This window comes from Podarcis melisellensis, assembly GCF_964234715.1.
Source record: "Podarcis melisellensis genome assembly, chromosome: 5".
In the NCBI taxonomy this organism is placed as follows: domain Eukaryota; kingdom Metazoa; phylum Chordata; class Lepidosauria; order Squamata; family Lacertidae; genus Podarcis; species Podarcis melisellensis.
The window spans coordinates 35,730,517-35,752,615 of NC_138537.1; the positions used below are offsets into that span (position 1 = coordinate 35,730,517).

At 41.8% G+C, this 22,099-nt stretch overlaps 1 protein-coding gene across 7 annotated transcripts in view; it reads left to right on the forward strand.

Annotated features, from left to right (window-relative positions):
- FARP2 (FERM, ARH/RhoGEF and pleckstrin domain protein 2) overlaps positions 1-21,732 on the forward strand; it is a 64,322-nt gene extending 42,590 nt beyond the window's left edge. For 2 of the 7 annotated variants that reach the window (XM_081910351.1, XM_081910352.1), the window contains exons 14-27: positions 2,150-2,313; positions 4,138-4,227; positions 4,546-4,679; positions 5,092-5,173; positions 5,601-5,838; positions 8,286-8,416; positions 10,689-10,757; positions 12,321-12,410; positions 12,976-13,058; positions 13,562-13,680; positions 14,380-14,543; positions 17,020-17,127; positions 17,849-18,000; positions 20,035-21,732. In XM_081910351.1, the coding sequence (XP_081766477.1) occupies positions 2,150-2,313; positions 4,138-4,227; positions 4,546-4,679; positions 5,092-5,173; positions 5,601-5,838; positions 8,286-8,416; positions 10,689-10,757; positions 12,321-12,410; positions 12,976-13,058; positions 13,562-13,680; positions 14,380-14,543; positions 17,020-17,127; positions 17,849-18,000; positions 20,035-20,125 (1,715 nt within the window). In that variant the 3' untranslated portion in view covers positions 20,126-21,732. Of the gene's footprint in view, positions 1-2,149; positions 2,314-4,137; positions 4,228-4,545; positions 4,680-5,091; positions 5,174-5,600; positions 5,839-8,285; positions 8,417-10,688; positions 10,758-12,320; positions 12,411-12,975; positions 13,059-13,561; positions 13,681-14,379; positions 14,544-15,130; positions 15,271-17,019; positions 17,128-17,848; positions 18,001-20,034 lie in introns of those variants that run through there. The other 5 variants (XR_014168179.1, XM_081910353.1, XM_081910354.1 and 2 more) reach the window with 5 other exon arrangements.
- The last annotated feature ends 367 nt before the right edge of the window (positions 21,733-22,099 follow it).

Below are 22,099 nucleotides of genomic sequence, written 5' to 3' on the forward strand. Positions count from 1 at the left end.
AGAGAGAGAGAGAGAGAGAGAGAGAGAGAGAGAGAGAGAGAGAGAGAGAGAGAGAGAAGAAAGAAAGAAAGAAAGAAAGAAAGAAAGAAAGAAAGAAAGAAAGAAAACATTAAAAAGGAGCGGTTTCTGTTGGAAAGGAAATGAAATACTAAAGACTCTGGGGGAAGTCCAAGCTGCTTCTTGCTTGTACAGTATTTGACTTGTACGTTCAAGCAGATTTCCCGTAAACTGCTTTCCCAGCAAGGAACAAATGCCAACAAATACACTGGATCTTACAGATACGATACTAAAAGTCAGGAGGAGGAGCAGGGGACTGCATGAGCTGATACAATACACAGTAGACTGGCCAAAGAATGTTAATAGTTAACTTCCCTGATATTCTGAATCTCTTCCAGGTGACCTAAGTGTAACACTGTTTAGCTTCCTGAGTTAACCAGTGGGAATGCATGCACTTAAACTTCCTCTCCTTTTCGTAATGCCTCCCCTTTCTTTTGGCATTCATTACTTTTAAAAGGCTTTGCTTCCTGAGTCAAATGAGAGAGCAGTCGGTTCCTTTCAGTAGTGTAGCACTGTAGCAGAAGCCTTGCAGCTGGCTGCCCTCCAATTTCTTAATCCCGCTTCAAATAAGTGTTGAAAAGTATTACGTGCCTGTTTATTACTGGGCCTTAATATCACTTTGAGTGGATACTTTGGGGCAGTTCAGTGGAACTTTTTTTGCTGTTTACAGTGGAATCAAGAATAAATGTTGGCCGGAGCACAAAGCTTCATGCTGTCTTTCTGAGGCTGTACAGAATGGAATTTGGAGTGGGAGTGGCAGACATATCTGGGGCAGCACTTACTGGTGTCAGCGTAGGAGCTCTCTCTGGCATTACCCTGTCCAAAACAGCTTTAGCATTGGAATAATAATGATAATATATATTAATTATAACAGGGAAAATGTCAGCCATAATTCAAATGCAAGAAACTTTCAAAATGCATAAGTAGAGAAGCTGTTTTGCTTTGAAAGTGAGGGACAATGGGAGGAACAGCCTAATTTTGAAGTTTTGTGCTCTAGGTAGCAAATCGCAATGCTAGGGCTCCAGAATGCTTAACATTGCAGTTTGGATCTGTGCCATTTATTTCCCATTTCGTGCAAAGCTCCTGTGTTCAAGTCCCTCTTGTGGGCTTCTCATGAGCAACTGGCTGGCCACCGTGAGAAGAGTGCTGGACTAGATGGGCCTTCAGCCTGATCCAGCCTGATATTCTTACATGATACTGATCATGGAATTGGCTTGCATTAAAACTGAGTCACCTTCTCTGTAGAGAACAGTATTCTGTGAAATAGCTTGCTTGCTCTAAAGAAAAGCTACAAGAAATGGAACATTTACTCTAGCTTGGTAATTGTCACAATGCTAAAACATTGTTTTGATAAGCTTCTTTTTCATTCCTTGCTACATAACAATTACGTTGTGCCGCGGCTGTCCGGACACACCCTCAAACATTACTTGACAAATGAAATAACTTATCTCCACCCAGTTAGTGATGCAACCTGGTTTAAAGACTGTAGAGGAAGCTGTATTTAGTATGGGTAGTTATTTAAAAGCTGCTATGTGGTTCCAAAGTCAGGAAGGGCATGCAATCTGCATTCTCCCTATTTCTAGTTTCATATTTCCTATCCATACATATACAGTTTTTGAAATCAAATGTATGCTGAACTCTGAAAACATGGAGCTTTCCCATTTTTGTTCTCCTGCTTTCCATTCCCTGTTTATCAGGGCCACTGTGTCTCTTGTGATCTGTTTGCAGAAAGTAGTAAGAACTCTAACTCTCCAAGAGGAGTATGTTGAAGGAGTATATTGTGGTCTTGATCTGTTTAGCCATAGCAGAGGGAATGGGATTGTTGGTGTTGTAGGTTGCTTTTGTTCAAAAGTCTAAATTCTTAGCTAATTCCAGTTTGACCTCCAGGAAATTGTACCTAACTTTTTCAAAGACTGCTTTAAAATATTTGTGGGCTCATTTTAAAAAAATAATAATAATTAAGCAAACCAGGGGAGACAACTACTTGCAAGTGTTATGTGGTTTTGGCAATGTGCCTGGTGGTATTTTGTTGAAGCAAAACCAATTCTTAACCTCTTTCTCCTCCCCACTTCCTTCCTAATGTGATACTTAGGTCCTCAGCTGTCTTCCTTTGTAATGAAGAGTCCAATGACTCTGAACCCCTCATTTCATGTGAATATGAACACACCTGGCCAGGGTTCATCTCCTCTTTTGAGTCCTGTTCTGAGCGATGTTGGTGGTGCCAGGATAGAAGAAGAGGATGAGGCAAGGCGTAAGGTAAGGCAAGGACAAGGAGGGTGATTTGTGTTTGTTTGTTTCATGAGCCTCTGCTTCATTTTCTGATTTCTTTGTTGGGGCTTATTCACATTTACCTTTCCTCTACTCTTTCCACACACAGTCCATGGTTTAAACTTCTGTGTCCGAGTTGCCCCCCTCCCCCCTTTTGTTTTTACTCTACAGCTTTCCCTGCAAAAACCCACTCTTTAAATTTCAATCAGAGGAAACACAATCCACAGAAAACTTTGAAGAACAGGTTTTCACAGGGAAAGCTTGGGGCAAAACGAAACAAAATAAACCACTTGGACACAGAGCGTTAAAGTGCGGACCTCTGCATAGAAGGAGCATGGCAAAAGTTAAGCGTACATAAGCCCTTAGATATTAGCAGTGTGCAAATCTGCCAGTGCTATGCTATCGTACTGACTTGTGTACTATTAAACTTCCCACACAATGGTTTTTCTTGACCTATGTTAAAATAAATACACGACACTTTGCTACTATAAAACTGCTAGAAGGAACAATCCTTTGTTCCAGCTGTTTCAAAGTGAGATATGAACTAAATGCTTCTCTTTACCTCAAGAGCACCATTTTTGTCCTTTCTGTTTGTGGGGAATAGTTGTACTGTAAAACATTAGAGACAGTTATAGAAAGTACATTAATTTCAACTCTCTGAGTGCTTTTCTGCAGTCTAATAATCCACTATTTCTTGTCAAAAACAGATCCTTCTCTTTAACACATTTTTTCAGGTGGGAATGAGCTGGTTTTGTTGTTTAGCAAGCTCAGCTCAACCCATAGACAATTTATCTTATTTAACAACCATATTGATTACTGCTGGTGAATCATGCTGGTGAATCAATCTTGGTGAACATGAAATTAACTAGAACGAAAGGCAAAACCCTTATTTTGCATGTCTAAGCAGGAGGGAAATCAACCATACAATTAGGAGTTCTGTCTTCCCACTTTGTATCTTACACTTAGAAGAATTTGGGGATTTGGGGTTGAGCATTTTTGTGTTTGGAGTATGTTCCATAATCTTAATCTAGGACTTTTTCTATTGAAAATAATACAGTAAACCTCAAGGTTGTGGTTTGGTGCCTTATCTGAGGTTAGATGAGATGTATTAAAAAGCAAATTTGTGGCTTCCTGTACCCATGTTTCTGTTTCCATCAGGCTCAATGTGACAAAGAGGTTGAAGCTTTTCGATGCAGTGTGTCTCTGTCCAGACACATACAGCCTAGAGGATCAGTGCTGTCGTTGTTGCATGACCCAAATAGTGGGGTGGGAGAAAATGCTTTTTGCTTCAGCACCGTATTTGCAGTCCATTCTCCTGCCCATATAGCAGAGGAAAGGGAATAGTTCATGCCGGTACCAAATAGATTTGATGTCAGTATGGGACAGTGCTGTTGAGAATGCCAGTTACCATCAATGTCAGGAATGTGCACTACCAGTTGTATCCCATCTGTGAAGTAGCACCACTGCCTGTTAGTTCTTAGTGTATCTGTTTGGTCACAGGTAACAGTATGTTTCAAGCAACTAACTCTAGATCAGGATCAGGGTGTGGCTTAATGAAACTCATATTCACATCTCAGGTTAAGGATTCCTATTGCCTCACCTGAAGAATACATTGGGCATAGTTGATTCAAATATTTCCTTAAAAAGCCACATACTTCAAAGCCATTTAGAGCAGGAGGCTTTGGTTTTGGCTCTCCTTTTATATTGGCACATCTGGATAGTCAAAGTAGTCTTATTATATAGCTCCACCAAGGTTTCTTAATAAGAAACATTTTCTGTTTCATTTATTTGGGATTTGCTTTTATCTTTCAGAGGTACCCAGCAGACAAAGCCTATTTCATTGCAAAAGAAATTCTTGCTACTGAACGAACTTATTTAAAAGACTTGGAAGTCCTGACTGTAGTAAGTGATTTAAACCCACTTTCCCCTAAAAAGAGTTGTTTTAATAGTTGTATGTGTAAATTGTGAGTTGTGTGTTATTGCAGTCCCTTAGCCTCAGGGTAAAATTGGTTATAAACTGGAATTTGCTGGATGAAATATTTGCAAAACGTCTCTTGTGCATCTTGTTTAGAGTATGTGTCTGCTGCCAAAGAACTTGTTTGATATTGTTGAAATTTGTTTGCATGTTGTTGTTTTTCTGGGTTCTTTGATACTTTTTACATTGCTGATACCAAGAACAGGAAGCCAAACATCTGCTTCTTATTTATCTCTCCTCTGCAGTGGTTCCGCAGTGCAGTTGTCAAGGAAAATGCCATGCCTGAAGGTCTTATGACCTTGCTGTTCTCAAACATAGACCCCATCTATGAATTTCACAGAGGTTTTCTGAAAGAGCTTGAACAGCGGCTAGCACTATGGTAATTGTTAACAGCATTGTGAAGGCAAACATTTGAATCTGGTCAAAAAGAGTAGAAATGTGGTTTCTTTGTTTTACATTTTCAGGTCTGGCATGCCTATTTTTGCAAAATACATATAAACCTCAGAGAAGTTTAGTTGATAGCATACAGTGTTAACCCCTTTCTTCCATTTTTAAAATGATTATTGAGACTCCAATTTGGGCTACAAATTGAAACAGGAAACATGGTTAGTTTGCTGAGAAATGAATGGAAACAGTTTTGGAACTCTTTACTTTTATAGTTACTGTTAGTATGCTTTAGTTTCTACTGGAAATATAGTTATTGTTAGTATGCATTAGTTTCTACTGGGAAATAATTGTAAGATTCAATTTCCCAAGAGCAGTAGCACAATCTTCTCACACTCTCATTGCAGGGAGGGACGTTCCAACGCTCCCACGAAAGGAGATTATCAACGGATTGGTGATGTCTTGCTGAAAAATATGCATATGCTAAAGGTAGGGAAACAACTCCCAAGAATCTGTGTGTTCCTTCATGTTCAGTGGGCTGATTAATATATAACATTAAATCATTGTTTAGCGATGTGTACTTAAGGAAGGAGCCCAGGCGAAATTCTTGCATGCGCCTTCTAGCCTGCTGCTCCTGCATGACTGGACTGAGGTCTTCAGCAGTGTTGACTTCCATTTTCATAGAATCCTGATTTGTTACCTATGAGCCAGATATTGTGGTTTAAAACAAATTCCAGTCTGTTTCAAACAAGCTGCTTTCAAAATCTGGGTCATGAAAGTGTCTTGTTTGGGTAACAGAGTTTGCTTTAAACCACAAGATTTGGTTTGGGTGCAATGACAGCCTGTGATTATGTGAAACTGAAAGTAAATGCTGCCAGAGCCTGTACTCATGGCCGTATCTTTTGTGATCCTACAGGAATATACCACCTACCTGAAGAAACATGATGAAGTCCTGTCAGAGTTAGAGAAAGCAACTAAGCGCATAAAGAAACTGGAAATGGTTTATAAGGAGTTTGAACTCCAGAAGGTGTGTTACTTGCCACTCAACACTTTCCTGCTGAAACCAATCCAGAGGTTAATGCACTACAAGCTGATCCTGGGGAGACTTTGCAAACACTACGTGCCAGATCATCGGGACTACACCGACTGCAGGAGTGAGTGACAGATCAGACAAATATCTGCAATGCCAATACTCGACACATTCTGTATTTTCATTTTATGTTGCTGATTGACAGAAATTCAGTTGTCTTGGTAGAAACAGTACAGTCGTAGCTTGGATCCTGAATGCTTTGCGAGTCGAATGTTTTGGCTCCCAAATGCCACATACCTGGAAGTGGCATTTGTGAACGTTCTTTGGAATCCAAACGTCTGATGTGACATCCGCGGGTTCTGATTGGCTGCAAGAGCTTCTTGCAGCCAATTGGAAGCTGCACCTTGGTATCCGAATGTTTTGGAAGTTGAATGGACTTCCGGAATGGATTCCATATGACTTCCGAGGTACCACTGTCTTGCTACAAAACTAGTTCATCTGGTTTCAGTTATTTTTAACCTCTAGCCTATGTCAACCTTTCCCAGGCATATATGACAGCAGGTGAAGTCAAGTTCAAGCCATGACTTGAAACTTCTTTTGCATCCTAGCTTGAATTTAGGCTGTGGGTTTAAAGGAAGTACAGTGGTACAGACGCTTTAGGTTATAGACGCTTCAGGTTACAGACTCTGCTAACCCAGAAATAGTACCTTGGGTTAAGAACTTTGCTTCAGGATGAGAACAGAAATCATGCAGCAGCAGCGGGAGGCCCCATTAGCTAAAGTGGTACCTCAGGTTAAGAACAGTTTCAGGTTAAGGACGGACCTCCAGAACGAATTAAGTTCTTAACCCGAGGTACCACTGTATTGGGACCAAACACTTTCCTTTTGAAGTTAAATCACTTAATTTTGTTTGTGTGTGTTTAATAAATATATTGTCCTACATCCCCAAGGACCTGGTATGGCAAATGTCATGGTGATGCCCAGTGATTGACTGGTAGGCATCCCTACCCACTTGTTGGGTGGGGGGACTACCTATTATTTTGTTCTACTTTCTGTGAACAGTGTGACACTGAGCCAAGACCATCATCTTACTTGCACTTAGTCATGTGAACGGTCTCCATTGGAAAATACTGAGTCATGTGAATGCTGTGGGAAGTGTTATCTTTGACTATTGCAGTAGTTAAGTTGTGAACATAAAAGTATAACCTCATCCTTATTGGCTTTGCATCATACATCTCCATTTAAAATACAAGTGAGAAGAGTATCTGCCATAGTTCTTATAGGTGGGGCTGTGTGCATTCTGCAGATATAATATACAGGGCAAAATTGGACATCATGGATAAGTGTGACATTGGACCAGCTCATTACTGTCAAACATAAATGTAGCATTTACATGTGTGAATGACACATATTCTGCCTCCTAGGAATTATTGTGAAATTGAGTACTATAGCAATTAAGAATAATGGAACAGTCTCAGCCTTAACTTTTGAAGAGTTGTTCTAGTGAAAGTTGTAAGCAAAGAAATCTGCACAAAAAGCCCAGTACATGAGTAAAACTGCCCACCATGAGGATCTCTGTAAATAATAATAATAGTAATAATAATAATTAATAATAATAATAAATTAAAGACAGCTGAGAAATGTGGGTTACAGTCTCAGAAGCCAAAATAGAGTTATTACACATATCTCCGTTACTGTCCCTGGGCTTATATACCGTGCTTGCTTCCAAAATCTCTGTCTTCCATTCCTTACTTTTCCACCATCTTCTGCAAAATATATTACTGCATTTTGAACACCTATTTCTTGGATGTAAGGTATAATAATTATGACAGTGCAACCATGTTTGATTTTGCAGAGTTTATTTTGAGCACAAAATTAGGTAAAATGGAGTCTAAGTGGCTCTTTATGTTACAGATAGGTAGCCGTGTTGGTCTGCCATAGTCAAAACAAAACAAAATTTTCCTTCCAGTAGCACCTTAAAGACCAACTAAGTTAGTTCTTGGTATGCACGCGAAAGCTCATACCAAGAACTAACTTAGTTGGTCTTTAAGGTGCTACTGGAAGGAAAATGTTTTTTTGTTTTGGCTCTTTATGGTTCTCTCTGGGGAAGAATGTAAGTGGAGCCCTGCAAGATCAGATCAGAGGCCTATCTAGTCTAGCCTTCTTTCCCGCAATGACCAACCTATATAGAGCCCATGAGAGGAATTGAGTGCAGTAGAACTTTCCTTCTCTTGTTCCTCAGAAACTTGCATTCAGCAGCATACAGCCTCTGATACTGCAGGAAATACTGCCATTGTGACTAGTAGCTGTTGATACCGTAGCATTGGAGGGTTTGGGTAGGTCTAATTAAAATGGCATGGTCGTGTATGTTTAGGTTAGTCTGTCGACTTACCAATCATTTGGAGATTTCCATGATTGTGTCTTCTCTTAAATAAGTACATGTAACGTTCCATTTTTCCTTTTGGAAAAAGCAATGTCCATACACTGCTTCACTTTGGCCTGTACTTTTATCCATGCTTCTCTGATTGGTTGGTTTGGAGTAGACCTTTTCTTTTGTAATTCCCTTCTGCAGATGCACTGAAAGAAATCACAGAAATTACATCACAGCTTCAAAACAGTCTCATCCGTTTGGAGAATTTCCAGAAGCTAACAGAGTTACAGCACGACCTGCTTGGCATTGATAACCTTGTAGCAGCTGGCAGAGTAGGTAGTTCTTTCCATATTTTAAGACCTGTGTATTTCAATTGTTTCTGACCTTTCTTCTTGCTTTCTTCCTTTATGGGATGATGGCTTTAGAAGTTTTACTGGTTTATTTCAGAACTAGGGAAATCCAGTATGTTATTTCCAAATAATAATAATAATAATAAAATTTATTTATATCCCACCCTCCCCAGCCGAAGCCAGGCTCAGGGCGGCTAACCACAATAAAATAATACAACATTCTAAAATAATTTCATTATAAAATTAATTCAAATCAAATTGATGGCAACCATTGGGCTAGAGTTCTGTGAGGATTGCCAAAGGAGGGAGTCAGGCTGTGCCCTGACCGAAGGCCTGGTGGAACAGCTCTGTCTTGCACGCCCTGCGGAAAGATGTCAAGCCCCGCAGGGCCCTAGTCTCTTGTAACAGAGTGTTCCAGCAGATCGGAGCCACAGCCGAAAAAGCCCTGGCTCTATTTGAGGCAAGCCTAACCTCTCTGTGGCCTAGGACCTTCAAGATGTTTTTGTTTGAAGACCGTAAGTTCCTCTGTGGGACATACCAGGAGAGGTGGTCCCGTAAGTACGAGGGTCCTAGGCCGTATATATCTCAATATTGAAACTCTCATAAACAACCATTCAAAAATTGTATTTGCATGTACTTACCGAGATGTTTTTAAGGTTGACAAAACAATGTGAGAAAAGGCTCTTTGAAGGGCCTTCATTTCAGGGATCGTAGGCATTGTTTCAGTTTTCCCAGTCCTTCAATTATTGCTGATCCACAGAGGTAACAGGGACCAGCACAAGTATGATGCATGCATGGGTATGCAGGCTCTCTTCATGTATTCATTCATCATGGACGAATCCTCAGGAAAATAGTACTTGCCTCTTAGACATTTTGAGGCCTCTTAGTTGTGTACCACAGCACTATAAAGAGCTTTGGAAACTGGACAAACATCCTCCCACTTACACATGTTCTACTTGCGTGCAACTGCATATATGTGCAGTGCCAAAAAGTAGATAAATAGACTCATATAAATGAATATAAATAAATATAAATAGACTCAAATGGCGGGAGTCAGCTGGAGAGTTCTTGACACTTGTAAAGAAACCCTTCCTGGAGCCCAAAGAGGACATCAGATAGCACAGAGGAAACCCCGGGGAGACCGGAGGCACAGCAGGGCTTTGTGTAGGCTGCTCAGCCTCTCTGCCAAATGGCTGATACCTGGGGTAGCGCAGCAGCAGCCACGTTCCAGTGCATCCTCCTACCTCCTGCCAGCCCCAGAGCTTAAACTCACATTGAAGAGAGAATTGTATGGAGAGAGAGTGAGAGTGAGTGCTGGAGAATTGGGGTGGGGGAAAGATTTAGAGGCTTTTTAGAAGGTACTCTCCACTTTACGCAATTTCACTTATGCGCACAGGGACCCAGAACATAACCCCTGCATAAGCTGGGGGATGAAGAGATGATCACATAATTTGTGGTGAGCCTGGCCATTCTTAGTTTTAATAGAACACTAACTGAGTGGCCAAGTTGTGACAGCCTAGCTGTTTTAAATAAGTTTGCTCTGGTGGCCTAGATGCCTTTTGTAGCTTAGTGGCACACTTCCAGCAGAGAACTGGAAGTGGTGCTGCTGGTGATGAGGGTAATAATCAGAGCAGAGGTGACTAACTCACAGCTCAGATCTGGCCAGCTAGTCCATGGGAAGTGGCCAGATTTATATCCTGGTGTGGTCGGGAGGCAAGGCAAGTCTGTCTGCTGCAATTTTAGTGCTAAGCACTATCACATCAAGAATAAAGATAAAGCCTTTGTCTGCTCATTGCTCTTTAAGAGTAAATGGCAGCATTACCACGCATGCACACACACACACACACACACACACACACACCTCTCTTCTCTCTCTCTCTTACACACACACACACACACACACACTGAAGTGGGGAGAAATGTTTTGTTTTTCTTTGCACAAACCAATCTATGCAAAGTAACAGGAAGTCTGAGTGTGTGTGTGATCTTATGTGTGAGAGAGGGGGAAGAGTATGGTGTGTGCCTGTATGTCTGGCATTGTGCTTACTGGATGTGTCGTGAGTGTGGTCTGTATGTTTAGTACATGTATATACACTGGCTATGTCCACCACTGGCTTGTAGGCCTCGGAGAGGTGGGCGACTGTAAGAGAGTCCTCGGGCCGAAAACCATTAGCCCCAACCCTGAAGTAGAGAGTGCTGCATTTCACAGAAGAGCCATCAAAGGTACTAAAGCTTTGTATATTTTTCCCCACAGGAATTTATCCGGGAAGGCTGCTTATACAAGCTTACCAAAAAGGGTTTACAGCAAAGGATGTTCTTTCTGGTGAGCTGATACTTTTGATCAAGATTTCAACTTGTAATAAGGTTTCTGGAGCCCGTTCCCCTGTAGTAGTTTGATTGGGATTGGTCAAGACTTAAGTTTTGTGTACATATTCTGAGGAGTACGGCTTTGTTATTTGAGAGCCTCGGTTGTTTCACAGCCAAAATATAAAGAAGCCTTTGTATACAGCATGGAACGTTTCAGGAAATGTGAGGCAGCTGCATAGGTGGGTCCCCAAACCCTGACTTTATCCAAGCTCAGATTCTTTGCCTCCTCCTGGGGCTGGATCCTCAAGAGATAGATAGCAGAATGGCCCTTTATCAGTAACTGCTTGTCATGATGGAACAGTAGTGGACTCTCCTTCCTTGGAGATTTTAAAGCAGAGGTTGGATGGCCATCTGTCACGGGTGCTTTAGCTGAGATTCCTGCATTGCAGGAGGTTGGACTAGATGACCCTCAGAGTCCCTTCCAGCTCCAAGATTCTTTTGAGTCTATGATGGCCGTGTACTTCATCCAGTATTGAAAGCAGACTGCCTCTGAATGCCAGTTGTTGGGTAACACAAGTGGAGGAGTGTTATTGTGCTCATCTACTGCATGTGGCCTCGCCATGGGCATCTGGTTGGCTTCTAAGAACAGTTTGCTGGACGAGATGCATCTTTGATCTGATCCCGCAGGGTGGTTCTCATATTCTCAATTTGCTGTGTGGGCAGCTAATTTGTATGTGCTCTTGTTCCTCATCAGATTTTGATGTTGTCAGGATCCGTTCCTTAAAGGAGCTCCCAAAAGAAAAGCAAGTGGGTTCTGTTAGTTGAGCAGTCTCTTTGCTTGATCCTAATTATGCACAGAAAAACTACAGGATTTTTTCCCTTGGTGCTGAAGGACTCTTTGTAATCATGTATGAACTGAAAACCGGTTGGTAATAATTTGTGCCCTATAATTACAATGAGAAACTGTAAGCATAGTGTAATGCAGATATCTTGAGTGGATAAAAGTTAAATACTTTTACAGAGAAATATAACAGACAGTGATAGTTGGTTTTGTTACTGTTATGCTTTACTGTGAACCACTTGCAGCACAATTTAAAGAGAAAACTTACCTTGGTTTGCAAATTTATTTGGTTTGCAAATAAAGCTACAAAGGCGTTTATCCAATGGTTGTATGTGTGGAGGGCAGCTTGCCAACAAATTTTGCTATTTTTCTCTGCCCTCTCTGTGGCCTCTGCAAAGGTTTGGGGAGCCCCCTGAACAGTGTGAGCTGTATTATTTGGGGCTGCAATAGGAGGGATAAATTGTGCATGGTTCCTCTGCCTGATTCCAGGCAATTTCAAATTCCTACTGCAGCCCCAAACAACACAGCCTCACTGTTCCAGAGGAACCCCCAATTCAATGGAGAGGATTTTCAGAGGAGCTCAGGGGCTCCAAAGCAGGAGGAGAGAAAAAGACAATAGTTGCTTGAGCTGCTTTCTACTTATGCACTTTTTGGGTGTAACCCAAGAATTGTGACAAAAGATAGAATTGCCTTTTTTCCTAGTACCTAAATGATTTTGTAAACTTTTCCTTGCCTCAGTTTTCAGATATGTTGCTCTACACCAGCAAAGGAGTCACGGGTACCAATCAATTCAAAATTCATGGTCATCTCCCTCTTCATGGGATGCTGGTGAGTGATACATCACACAGCAATCAAACATCAAAATAACAAAATGTGTTTCATGTTAACCTGGGCTTCCTCTTTATACTGAACTTCTAAGGGACTCTTGTGAAATGCGCAGTTCTGGTTACTGTATTTTTTCTCCAGTCATTAGTAGACATAGATTTCTGTGCTAGATTTAAGTAGTCAAAAGAACAAGGCCTGCCAGTTTTTTGGCATTGGAGTAGCTGGGAAGACGAGACAACTCTTGATTGTGCTTTTGCTATTTTCAAGGCTAGCTGGATGTGCTAATTGGTGTTGCTTCCACACCAAAATGCTACATTCCCTCCCTCTCCTTAATGGACCTTTTTTTTATGTCTGTGTTTGATTTTCAGCTGATAGTCCTGGATCCTCCGGTGAGTAATAAGCCAGTGACTACTATGCTTAGCAGCTGCTGAAGTGACAGTGCAATTGTAGCTGATAGTTTTCCCATTAGAAACAAAATGTAGCTAGTTGCTGTTGTCACACCATTTCTTTTAGTGTAGATGTGTGTGCTGTTGCTCACTGAATGATGAAGAAATTTCCTTTATTGTAGGTGGAAGAGAGCGAAAACGAATGGTCTGTCCCTCATTGCTTTACCATTTATTCAGCTCAAAAAACCATAGTAGTGGCAGCAAGGTAAGCATTTTCTCAGTGCTCAGTTGTGAAAAGGTAGGAGTGTTAAACTAGGCGTCTTTCAGTGTGTGTATATGCCACTATACCCCAGGCTGCACAATGTGGGAGACCACACACTCCCTGAGTCATTATCCAGTCATCTGTTGAGGCAAAATCTGATTTCCCCATGGAGTAGTGCTCCAAGCTTACATTAAAGTGCAATAATATGTTGCTTCCTCTCATCTTTATGAGACTTCAGATTTCAGGAGGAACAGAAAAAGATTCAAACTGTGTTGTGGTTTTATCAAACCTGAATTTTGTGTGGAATTTAAAATTGTTGAGGCAAGCTTCTGCAGTTGCCAGAATGGTAACATTGACTGCAAATTTTGTTATTTCAGTGGGAATTTATGGAAACATGAAATTGCTCCAAGTATGGGGCAAGCAGTGCTTTTCCGGAACCATAAATCACAAACGGCAGCTGAGCTCTGAAAACGTGCTTAGCCATCGTTCCTGTCTCTATTTTTCAGCACTCGTCTGGAAATGGGGAAATGGATGGAAGATCTAAATATGGCAATTGAAATGGCCAAGAAATTCACTGAGAAATCAGAGATGTTTCTAGAAAACTCAGTGTGCAATCGTTCTAACAGTGAGTAGCTTTCGTGCCACTTGTGATTAGTGATTCTTGGTTAGTTGTGTGCTCTTCAGGCCTCTGAGATGGAAAATGGTATAGATTACGCAGCCTTCATTCAGTCTTTTTCACTAAGTAACATTCCATACCCTCTCTGATGCTCCAGATATTTCAGGCTTGGCAAATAAGAACTTCCAGCTGTTAAAGCAATAATAATGAAGATTATAGTGTGTAATCTTTCCTTACCACCCTCTTACACAGGAAAGTATTCATCCTTTTAAACCACAGTTCACTTACCAATCTGTGGAAGTCATTGAAGTAATATCCTGTGTACTCCTGAATGTCTCCTTATCTATGGATCCGCCCCCACCACTGGGCCACTGAAGCACACTGTGGCATTCCTCAGGTGGAAATTATATATATTTCCTAGGAATCCCCTTCTGCTACAAATCAAACCCTTCTAGGATGCTTCTGAGTAAACTTTTTAATATTTTCCCCATATAACAGAGTGTGACTTTTTCCTATGCAATAACTTTGAGGTGTCCTATCCTTCAAGCTACCTATTATGAAGGTCATGGATGTCAGAAGGAGAGTAACCCATGCATGCCAATTCCTTTTGTGAGGGGAAGATGCTATTATACGTCAGCAATCCTTGCTGCTATCACTACCCCTGTGCCCCCAAGCCTGTTAAATGTTTGCTCCCTTCTCCCCCCTCAGGATCCTCAGATGAGGTATCTCTAGAACAGGAGTCCGAAGAGGACATACATTCTTCTCGTAGCTCCCTGGACAGGCAGAGCCACCACCGTGCCAATACTACCATGCATGTATGCTGGTACCGCAACACCAGTGTCTCCATGACAGATCACAGTGTGGCCGTCGAGGTACCCAGCAGCAGAGCACATATCACTATCACTATCACTTTCACTTACCACTCTGTCTGTCTTGGTTGCTGGTTTCTCTGCACTGTATACATGTGTGCGGTTTTAACACCCCCATTTCCTTCAATAACTTCAGTGGTCTTGTGTGAGAGAGCAAATGAATGAGTAACCACAAGACATCTGAAGATGTTCTTTGTATGTGTGACTGCATGTTTCCATCATGTTCTCAACAAGGGTGTGCTTTGGAGAAGAAAAAAGATAAAAAGGGGGGCTTTGATATATCAACAGCTGCCATTCACACTAAAAAGCTAATGAAAGAAATCAGCTTGGGGGTTATGAAACCAAAAGTTTTGATCTTGCCCACTGAGAACCCTGTTTTAGGTAAATTTGTTAAATCTTCCTGACTTCTCCCCAAAGCACCGTGGCCCCTTGCACTTCTGACCTTAGGACTTACAAATGATGAACTTCATAACTTTTTTTTACTTTTTTCGTACTATTTCTTTTAACAGACCTTTTCGTGTACTGCCCTTTCTTGTTCTAAATCACCTTTTTCTTTCTTTTTCTCTTTGCCCTGCACCCTCTCTGCTCAGTTTTCTGCTCTCTTGCTGTTTCTCCAGAGCTTCCTCCTCGCTATTTGCTGGGCCAGACTCAGCGGCCCAACACAATCACCCATGTTTGCTGGTACCGGAACCAGAGCCTATCCCTGTCTGATTATTTGTGTATGATTCAGGTAAAGCTGCTTCACTCACTCTCAGTATTGATAGGATCTATGAAGACGGTCATTTTCTACTTGTACCATCTCGTTATAGCTCTCTTAAACACTGTTCTAATGTGCAGAAACAAAGATCTAAAATATTGGAATGAATGGTAAGACATCCTTTAAGTCTCTTGCAGAAATCAGCTAAATTAATCCCTTTATTAAGAAGAACCCTGGATACACATGCCATTGTTTTGATGCATTTCATTTATCCTGTAGATTAGATCACAGCAAGTTAGGTTCCTTCTCCTTCCAGTGGGGCTTACTCTTCACTTTACCAGCATGTTAACTTAAAAGTGGCATTGCTGCCATGTGCTCTGCAGGGCTTTTTACTGTGTGCTTTCCCTCAACATTTTCTGTCTTCTAGTTGTATTTTCTCCTTAACTAAGAATGCAAGCTGTGTGTGTTGCTTACTGGTTCTTAGCATGTTGTAGAGGACAAAAAAAGGGACTTAAAGTCGCACAGTTAACACAGCACGGACATGAATCAGTTGCATCCATAACTGTTCTACCCTTTCAGTGGAGGAAATGCGGTACGCAGAGTTATCACTCTGTGAAAAGGGGGTGTGTGAGTGTGTGCACAAATGGACATTACATTAGTAGCTGGCATACCTGAGAAAAGACACCTTGGTGCAGGATGCCCTTCAGAAGTTGCTAGACACCAACTCCCCTCAGCCGCAGCCACTTTGACCAATGGTGAGGGGTGAGGGGAGTTGTAGTCCAACATCATCTGGAGGGCACATTGGGTTCACCTGCCTTAGAGCCTTTTTAGTATGATCAGGAAAAGCCTGACTCAAACAACCTTTAGTGGAAACAATGAAATATCCTATCTGGACTGAGTGGATCTGAATGGGGAGTAGGTAGCTCTGCCATAGAGCAGGAGTTCCTAAACTGCAGTCTGTGGACTACCTGTGGTCCATGAGGTTTTTGCAGGTGTTCCACAGCATGGCTATATTAAACAGACATTCAATGGAATGCAAATTGTAACACAATAAAATAGAATATAAGAAATAAAAGCAAGAAAAATGCAATTAAAAACCATACAGCATCTAGCATGGCACATTACAGTTACTACGTGGAAAAACCAGTTAAGTGGTTTTCAAGTTTCGGAGCCACTGCTACAAACTGAATAAAAAAATAATGCTGTCTCACTTCCCACCTCCTTAAAAACCTGGGGGTCAAATGCTTAAAAAAGCAATAAATAAAAGGACTGTTGGGGCAATTGGGGTGTTTTTGCTGGTCTGCCAGTAAAATAAATATAACATACACAATGCTTGACAAGCACTCCAGTGTTGTAGTTTCAGAGCAAAGAATCCCAAATAATTGGGGGGGGGGGGTTGTAATTTTGAATGGCTCCAAATTACACAACCATGGAGTTGGGTGGTGGCTTTATATTGCTTGGTCATTAACTTCATCACAGGGAATAGCCAATAAATGTCTGTGTTACACACCCGTCCTCCAATATTGGAAAAATATGGAACTTTTCTAACTGCACTTGGCAAATTATATTACCACCATAAAAAGGTAACTTTTATACTTCTTGCACAAAATATCTAATTGTACAAAAAGGCTCTAAAGCAGTCTTTCTCAAATTCAGTCATCCCCTAGAAAAAGTTATTTGTTTTTTGAATCTTCAATGCAAATTTAACACTAGGTTTTTGTTGAGCGGTTGTGGAGAATGACTACTAGTCACTTACACTATATTTTCCTCTCTTCCATGTAGAACCAGCTGTCAGGATACCTACTGAGGAAATTCAAAAACAGTAACGGCTGGCAGAAGCTGTGGGTTGTTTTTACAAACTTCTGTTTGTTCTTCTACAAGACGCACCAGGTAAGATGGATGCGGCACAACTTCAAGATGGTGCTAGGCATACATAGGAATGAGATGCAATATGCTTTGTGAATCCATTCTTAAAGGCTTTCTTCATTCTTTGGTACATTTTGTGAGTGTTGCCGCTGTCAGCAACGAGTTGAATGCTCCAGCGCAGCTTCAGCCAGTAGTCATTGGCACACCTCTCTGGCAATTCACTAGGCATCGCCAGACCACAGTAAACTAAAATTGATTGTAATATGAATAGCATGTCTGGTGCTCTTTAAAAGCACCTAGTTGGAGAAAATTGCAGAGAGGGTTCCCAATTATGGCTTTAGTTAGGCTCTCCAGCCGGCATACAATACCTAGAACTTGGGAGAACTAGTTCCCTCTGACTGGTATATTTGTGCTGGCTGGGAACTGAGGGTTTTTGTTTTTACTTGTAACTTCATGTATTAACTCAGTGGTACATGGTGGGTTTTAGTACAGGCAGTGAACATTTTGTGCAGGGGTTCCATTCCTGACCCCTGCGTCTATTGGCGGAGCGCACATAAGCCTGCTCTGCCTCCATTCTGCTCTCTTCTGGGTCCGAAAGGACCTGTGTGTCAGTGGTCACGTAGCAATTGGGCACCTGCAGAATGGTTGCTGCCTGTATTTTCTTTGTAAACTGCCCTGAAAAGGTGGTTGAAGAGTGGAATGGACATCTGTTAAATAAATAATAAAACTTGGTTGTTTTTTTCAGGATGATTATCCATTGGCCAGTTTACCACTTCTTGGTTACACTGTCAGCACACCTGTAGAGGCCGATGGCATTCAGAAGGATTATGTCTTCAAACTGCAGTTCAAGTCCCATGTATATTTCTTTAGGGCTGAGAGCAAGTACACCTTTGAGAGGTAAGTGTGCTTCCTAGACATAATTTGCAAAATGCATTCATTACCCCCAGTTACCATTTTGACAAATGTTCTCGACTAACTCTCCTGCTAATGAGTTGAGGAAGCTGCTGGAATTTCACACAGAAGTCATGCTTTCTGTGGCCTTGCCTATATTAATGAATGAGATAACTTTTGGTGGGTTCTGCTAACTTCAAAATCTGTCAGTGAAAGAACTCTGTGCAAAAGTAGCTCAGATTGAAGTTGTACATACAGTGGTGCCTCGCAAGACGAAAAACCCGCAAGACGAAAGGGTTTTTCGGTTTTTGCGTCGCTTCGCTAGACGATTTTCCCTATGGGCTTGCTTCGCAAGAAGAAAGCCCATAGGGAAATCTCCGGGGACCTCTTTTAAATGCTGGCAGTGGGGAGCAAAGCCTTTCCCCCCCCCTCCGGCCTTCAGAGGAGGTCCAGGAAGGCTGGCAGGGGCCGAAAGGCTTTGCTCCCCACCGCCAGCATTTTAAAAGCGGTCCGGGATAGCAGGGAAGCGCTTCCCGCTATCCCGGACGGCTTTTGAAGGCAGACGGGGGGGAGCAAAAACTTTTGCCCCCCGCCGGCCTTCAGAAGAGGTCTTGGACCTCTTCTGAAGGCCGGCGGGGGGCGAAAGTCTTTGCTCCCCCCCGCCTGCCTTCCCGGGGGCTTTAAAATCGCCCAGTCCTCCGCTGTCCTGGGGCGATTTTAAAATGCTGGCGGGCGGCAGCGCTGCCGCCCGCCAGCATTTTAAGATCGCCCGGGACAGCGGAGAAGTCTCCGCTGTCCCAGGAAGGCAGGCGGGCTGGAAGCAAAGACTTTCGCCCCCCACCGGCCTTCAGAAGAGGTCGGGGGACAGACTGTCCCCGGACCTGGTCTGAAGGCGGTTTCCATAGGAACGCATTGATTGATTTTCAATGCATTCCTATGGGAAACCGTGCTTCGCAAGACGAAAAACTCGCAAGACGAAAAGACTTGCGGAACGAATTAATTTCGTCTTGCGAGGCACCACTGTATATGGAAGTTTGCACATCACCTGAGAAATGCGCTCTCTCTCTCTCTCTCTCTCTCTCTCAACTCACCTGGAGCAGGTGGTAGAGAAGTGAAGGCCTAAAACTATATATATGGAAAAGCATCCCCCCCAGGCCTCCCCCCCCCCATTTTTCTAGTAAGGGGAGGACTATTTATCGCATTAGGAGATTGCAATTCCTCTATATTGTAAATATGTACCACTCAAATCCATATCTGTTTGGCTAAAGAGATACTCCAGCTGTGCTCACACATACCATATGGTTTAGTGGAATGAGCCTGAGTGAAGCCTTGTTTTAGCAGTTCTTACTGATAAAAGTTGATGACTGAGAGGTTGTATGTGGTTGCAGGCAATGTGCACTGCGATCAGTGATGGGACCTGTCTAGGCTTTACATTTAAGATTCTTTGGGAAGTTGTGCTTAATGTCCCAAACTTGATGGTCCTTCTCCATAAAGATATAACTGTGCAAAATCACTAATGAATAGCACCACTGACTCTACTGAGTCTTCACCATCTGAGCTGGGTGAAACAGTAAAACTACTCATTGGCAGCAGGAAAACCAGGAGGAATTTTTTTAAAAATTAAAATTTAGCTTGGGGAGACCCTTCCTTTTGAGTTTCTGTGCTCTTCATAAAAGTGATCTGGTGTGCATATTACTCATCCAGGCAGTGGAAAAGAGGGGCATTAACTGCCAGTCCCATTCCTTGTGGGTTAGGACTCCCTTCTATAACTTTCCCTTTGCACTATAGTAACAAACCTAGCATAATTGAACAGACCTTTGTTCAAATTATCAGGTGACTGTTGGGATACTGTGGCTCCTTCTTTACAGTAAGTTAACTTTCAAGTGTTAGTCTGAGTGTTAATCTTACTAAAATCCTCAACAAAATGGAAAGTGAAATATTAATATTCCTACTAAAAACTATTATATAGCACATTCAAAGAATGATAGTGAGTAGGTAACGAACTAGGGCCATGACAGTTGACTTTTTTTCTCTTGTCAGGTGGATGGAAGTAATAAAGAGAGCCACAAGTTCTCCAGGGAGATCCAGCCTCTGCCTTCCTAAAGATGAAAAGGAAAAGAACACAAACTGATAGAAGCAGAGCTGGGTCTCTGTTGTAAGTTAATTATTTGCAGTATGGGGGAAAGGAGCCTGAGCATGATAGTAGTAAAAGGAACCCATCTGCTCCCTCCAGTGGCCAAGTTAGCTGCCTCGTGGAAGACGGTGAATTTTGCTTAGTGTAGAAAGCTCTCTCATCCAAAGGGACTGCAAAGACTCTGGGGAATTCAGTTCATGAAAAAAATGTGGCTGCTGGATTTACATGACTTGCTTCTTTTGTTGGGGTTTGGCCAATGTTAGTTCTCTGGCTTTCAAGTGGTTTTCTATTATTTGTTAATGCTCAGTCTCAACTAAATAATCTGTGTGCAACTTGTTCTTTCAGCCTACCAGCCATACATGCCTCACACGCTGCAAGCAATGTTCACATTAATTTTAAGGTGGAATTTCTCCTCACGGTAGAGCGGAGTGTTTCAGAAAATTGCCAGGAAGCAACTTCACCCTTGTTACTTTCTCAGTGCAAACAAAGTTGAAAGGATTGTTTTTATTTGGGTAGTGGGCATGAGAAAAGAGGATTCCACAGTCAGTTTGAAGGGGTAGAAAAGTATACAGAAGATACTGAAGTATGCAAAGATGAGGATAGCAGACCTTTTAGTGTGCAGATAATGTTCTGAGTTCTCTTTCTGTTCTGGGCTTGAGAGTGGTGCTTGTTATGTTTTGGCTAAGTTCTTTTAAAAGTTATAAATATGCATACAGAGAGTTGGAAAGGCAGCTTCAGCAATAACCAGTCCTTGTTTTTATTACCTCAGCCAAAACATCTATTGTAACAGATGTCCAATAAGCACGCATGTGCAGCTGTAATAAAAGCCTAGTATTGTTTGGGGGTGACTAACTATGGAAGGGTTTATTCCTTCATTAATGACACACCTCTACTTCTTAGTTCCTTTGACAGTGACAGGCCAGGGTGGGGGGAATACTCAGGGACTTCGTATGAGAACTGGTGCAGACATATATTTAAAAGTGCATATTCAGGAATTAAGGCAGATCAGTTGAAACAAGTACTGCACAATGGCAAGATAATTGAAATCCCCCTTTTCTTTATAGTGCTATTGTCCCGAGATCATGGAGGCAGAGCCTATGCGTTTTATTTTTTAAGTTCATATACTTCTTTCATGGGACAGATAAGGTTTATCACGTTACCCTTGGATAGTAGTAGAAAGTAGTCTGCTGGTTTGAAGTTGGTCTTTACTTATGTTATACTGTGTTGAGCAACAATGTGGTGATGGGTAGTGTGCTTTAGAAGAAACTGAGGTAAAAAAATATTTATATATTGAACACTGCATTTTGAAGTATGAGCAATTAAAGGAGGGGCAGGACATGGGGAAAATACAGATGTCTTTATTACTCCTCATATTGACCCTTAAAACTATGTAGGTCAGTCTTTTAGGTAGAAGGTTGGGATTGGTTTCCCACTTAGAGGGCAAAGGGAAGGTTTGTTACGTTTTTTTGTTTGACATTGTCATTTATAAGGAAGCTACAAAGTGCTAAATATTCTTCTCTACTATTATGGCCATTCAATACACATTAATGTATTTTTTTATTTATTAGTGTCTGTTTTTGGAAATAAACTATTGTAGATCTCTAGATGGCTCACAAGCAGTTTGTCATAACCTAATTCTTATTCCGTTCAGAATTTGCAATATAAAAAGGACTCCCATCTCAGCAGTGCCCACATTCCCATTTCAAATGCATAGTTTTCCCTATTTTATTAACTTAAGACCTCTAGTGAGCTGTGGCTAGCCTACAACTGAATCCTGATCAAGGCTTAACCAAAAATGTCCACAACAAAAAACACAACTGAAAGTTGAAGGGGGCCTTGTGGGCAATCTGTTTCAAGCCCCTGCTTGTCATAAGAAATCCTACAGCCTTCACAACAGATGGCTGTACAGCATCTGCTAGAAGGGCTCCAGGGAAGGGAGAGTCTACCACGCCCCTAGGTAAATAATTTTAC